Below are 4,037 nucleotides of genomic sequence, written 5' to 3' on the forward strand. Positions count from 1 at the left end.
TGTTAAAATTTTACTGAAAACGGTACTTTTTGTACATTTTTTTACGTTTGGGTGGTTTTAGGCAAATTGCGACGTAATTGTGGTGAGTTTTTTTGTAATTTAGTTCCTCGCCGAAGCAGGGCTCGGATTGGGGGTTTGAATCATTTACCCAATTTTATATGGGGCTTGATAATTTACCCCAGTTATGTCAGTGGATAGTGGCCCTGGACCCACCCGTCAGTATCGGGGACAAATTATCAAAGTTAAAGTGGTGCAAAAGATCTTGGCACAGCCGCGTCGCGTCGGGCTCGCACCCTGTCCCAGATCACGATTTGCCACCGCGAATCCGCGACCACCAGCAGCTGCAACTTCGTCATCGCGTAGCTCGAATCTTATCCCGCTTATTATCTGCAGCCATGGCCGCGGCCAGCTTCCTCCTAAGCCCCAGGGTGACGCTGCCCCTGCGCCGAGGATCCCGCCTCCTCGTGTCCTGCTCCGCCACTTCGCCATCCTCCTCGTCAGGTGTCGGCTCCCTTCTTCGGTTCCAACATACAACGGGAAACGCAGCTGTGTATGTAGTGTAGTTGAAAGATTCAATGTAGTACTGGTAGTACTTATCAGATTCTTCTTCCCTCGCAGATGCTGCTGGAGGGGTGGGATTCCAGGGAAGGGTGGGGTTCTTGGGCCTCGGGATCATGGGCGCCCCCATGGCATCAAACCTCATCAAGGCTGGGTGATTCCCTGCGCTTCTACTTCTGTCTTTCTTCCTTCTTTTCCCTTTTGTTGTTACTAGGAGACATACGGTTTTACTTCGGTACCTTGTCTTCTTGTCTTGGATTTTTATAAAATTTTCATCGGTATTAAGTACTAATTAGTAGTTTGACTGAATTTGACCTCGTAATCAAAATATCAAATGTATGGTTTTATGCATATGATTTTACTGTCGTCATGACCCGTGACTGGTGTTCTTGGTGATCTGCAGTTGTGATATTACAGTTTGGAACAGAACCAAGAGCAAGTGTGATCCTCTTCTCAGCCTCGGTGCCAAGTATGCTCCACATCAACTCAATTGTGATCTATAGCCATCTTCTACTTATCAAATGTGTGCCATTTCCAAAACAACTACCTGAGGGACCGTCTGTAGCTTGTGGATTCCGGACGAAACCACACCACCTCATAAGTGAAACTTGATATATAACTATAAAACTCTCACAAGTTCACTAGTAAACACAACTACGCTTTTTTCTCTGATGACTACCTTGTTCTGCTCTACTTTATTTGAAAAGATTATATTTTTCAAAAATCTTCTACTGTACATCTAGATAGCTAGCCCCCACTAATCTATTTCTCTCAACATGCAAGCATGTCACCTCATCATGTAACATGCATGGGAAAAGGCCCGCCTCAACATGCAAACATGCATAAGAATTTCCATTCTATTATGCTATTTATATTTAATAAATACTCCCTCCATTCCAAAATAAGAGTCGCTGATTTAGTACAAAGTTTTACTAAATCAATGACACTTATTTTGGGACGGAGGGAGTATTTTACAACTATACAGTAATCAAACATAACAAATCATATATATTTTCATTTTATAGTTATCATATTATTGCCCCAAATATCCATGTACGATATAATCAAATATATTACAAAACATTCCAGCAACAACGTGCGGGGTATCATCTAGTTCCGCTAAAAACTGTTCCCACTTGAAAGAGACCAAAGATTATGTTCTGAATGGTTGTAGTCTATTAGATAGTTTCATGTTGTTGATATTGATCAAAGTTAAGAGACAGTATTGCGTGTAACATAAGATGTACGCAACACTCCGCTTGATTGATTCTCTCATACAAGAGGATGGCTCCCTACAGGTTCGAATCTTCACCCGCCAGAGTTGCATCATCTTGTGATGTCACCTTTGCAATGCTTGCTGACCCAGAAAGCGCGGTATAAGTTCCGTTTCAGCATTCCAATTGTCATTTCTTTTATTCGTGAAGTCTCAGCATGATGACATACCTAATCATGTCCATAAACGATTTATTCCAAAGTTTGAGGTTGCATGCGGCGCTAATGGAGCCGTAGAAGGGATGGCCGCAGGGAAAGGGTAAGTGGTACTAATTACTCTCAAGAAAAAGGGTCAGAAATTCCAGAGCATTTGCAGAACAGCAGAAGTAGACCTTGAAAACATCATATTTTCTCTTGCTTGTCCGTCATAGGTATGTCGATGTTTCGATCATATTTGTCTTGCTTGTCTGCCGTAGGTATGTCGATGTGTCGACAGTCGATGATGCAACATCTAAGCTAATCGGCAAACGTATTACAAGTACTGGGGCATCTTTTCTCGAGGTAGTTTTTGGTCCATGTCATTGCTTGTACCGTTGTTGTATCGAATTGTTAATTTTGTTGTCTGGATGTGTAACTAGCGATGTAATTTCAGTGCTTCTACTCTTGGTCCAATGCTTACTTGATGATTTTTCAGTAGGCTCCAGTTTCAGGCTCAAAAAAGCCAGCAGAAGATGGACTGCTGATCTTTCTTACTGCAGGTAAACTTGTTTCTTCATGCTTGGTCATTGAGAAAATCTAGTAGTTAAATCTCCTTTTTCTTCTGACACCTTAAATTGTCAATATGATTGATTGCACAAGGTGATGAATCCTTGTACAAGAGAGTGGCGCCTCTACTTGATGTCATGGGCAAGGTTAACATCTCTAATCAGAAAGAGGCACTTGAATAAGAAAAATAGTTGCGTGCTGATAAGAGAATGTGCTTACATTTTCCGTACTCTGAAAGCAGTCAAGATTTTATCTTGGGGATGTCGGGAATGGCGCAGCAATGAAGCTCGTGGTTAATATGGTGATGGGGAGGTAAAGTGGAACCTCATTTATGTGGATCCTATGTATGGTCATGGAGATTATCAAATCTTAGGTTTTACTGATCCTTGCGGTGAAACACTGCAGCATGATGGTCTCATTTGCAGAAGGGCTACTCCTGAGTGAAAAAGTGGGGTTAGACCCGAATACTGTCGTCGAGGTAGCTTTACGAAAACAAGTATAGTAACCTGCAACATGTCAAGAGAGTTTTTCGTCTAACCCAGGGTGCACTGGTCGTCCAACAGGTGATTTCACAAGGTGCTATCAATGCTCCCATGTTCTCCCTCAAGGGCCCTTCCATGGTTAAAGCTGCATACCCTACTGCCTTTCCCCTGAAACATCAGCAGAAGGTAAGCAGAGCACTGAAAAAGAAAGTTGCATTGTTGCACCTCGTCTTAATCTGATGCTGAGAAGAAACGCATGACAGGATCTAAGGCTGGCGCTGGCCCTGGCAGAATCGGTGTCCCAGCCCATTCCTACAGCTGCAGCTGCAAACGAGCTGTACAAGGTAGCGAAATCGCTGGGCCTCGCCGACCAGGACTTCTCCGCGGTCATTGAGGCGCTCAAGGCCAAAGTGCAGAGCTCACGGCACTAGATATTGTTTCTTCAGCCGGCCAAGTTTGAGTGTGGCATTCAAATGTATTCGCCCATCTTGTCTCTTTTGCGGACATATAAATGTGCTTGTTTTACAGGCAGAGTGTATACAGAAATGTAAAATGAATATATACAGAATATGAACCCATGCAAAGGGGGAAAGGGTATCGATATTTTTGGTATGTTTGTAATTAAGTTTGGTCATCGCAGTCAGATGTTAGAAATGGTAAAGATAACCTAGCAAATTTATGGTCCCAACCCAACTATCTGACCAACCGTGACCACTTCTCAAAACAAAAACAAAAAACCAACGGTGTGTGTGTGTGTATGTGAATATGTCTTTGAAGCTTTGGTTCCATTATATATACTACACCCTCCTTTTCCGCCAAGAAAACACCCCCTCCATAAGATGTTCTAAAAAATAATCGAATCAGATGTATATACACGCAATTTAGTGTGTTTGTTCACTCGCTTTAGTCTTTGTGTACTCCCTCCGTTCTTAAATACTATATAAATCTTTTTAGATATTTCAATATGACTACATATACGGATATATATAGACATAGTTTAAAGTGTAGGTTCATTCATTT

The 4,037-nt window shown here is 42.2% G+C and overlaps 1 protein-coding gene across 2 annotated transcripts; it reads left to right on the forward strand.

Moving 5' to 3' along the window:
* The first annotated feature begins 253 nt into the window (after window positions 1-253).
* On the forward strand, window positions 254-3,638 carry LOC125530540 (glyoxylate/succinic semialdehyde reductase 2, chloroplastic). 2 transcript variants are annotated; one of them, XM_048694923.1, is made up of 12 exons: window positions 254-501; window positions 619-712; window positions 962-1,027; window positions 1,857-1,932; window positions 2,034-2,089; window positions 2,202-2,331; window positions 2,468-2,528; window positions 2,629-2,681; window positions 2,777-2,847; window positions 2,941-3,013; window positions 3,099-3,203; window positions 3,281-3,638. In XM_048694923.1, the coding sequence occupies exons 1-12, from the start codon at window positions 396-398 to the stop codon at window positions 3,446-3,448; spliced, it is 1,059 nt and encodes a 352-aa protein (XP_048550880.1). In that variant the 5' UTR covers window positions 254-395; the 3' UTR covers window positions 3,449-3,638. The 2 variants fall into 2 exon arrangements, with proteins under 2 accessions (XP_048550880.1, XP_048550881.1); XM_048694924.1 differs by having other exon boundaries at window positions 2,247-2,331.
* Window positions 3,639-4,037: the final 399 nt, after the last annotated feature.

The sequence above is a fragment of the Triticum urartu genome, unplaced genomic scaffold (assembly GCF_003073215.2).
Source record: "Triticum urartu cultivar G1812 unplaced genomic scaffold, Tu2.1 TuUngrouped_contig_6386, whole genome shotgun sequence".
Taxonomy (NCBI): Eukaryota; Viridiplantae; Streptophyta; class Magnoliopsida; order Poales; family Poaceae; genus Triticum; species Triticum urartu.

Bases quoted from the DNA above. Each gene is read 5' to 3' on its own strand.
- LOC125530540 (XM_048694923.1), top strand. From the start codon at position 396: ATGGCCGCGGCCAGCTTCCTCCTAAGCCCCAGGGTGACGCTGCCCCTG. The intron at 2,848-2,940 runs GTAAAGTGGAAC...GAAACACTGCAG, and splicing joins GTTAATATGGTGATGGGGAG to CATGATGGTCTCATTTGCAG. The intron at 3,014-3,098 runs GTAGCTTTACGA...GTCGTCCAACAG, and splicing joins ACCCGAATACTGTCGTCGAG to GTGATTTCACAAGGTGCTAT.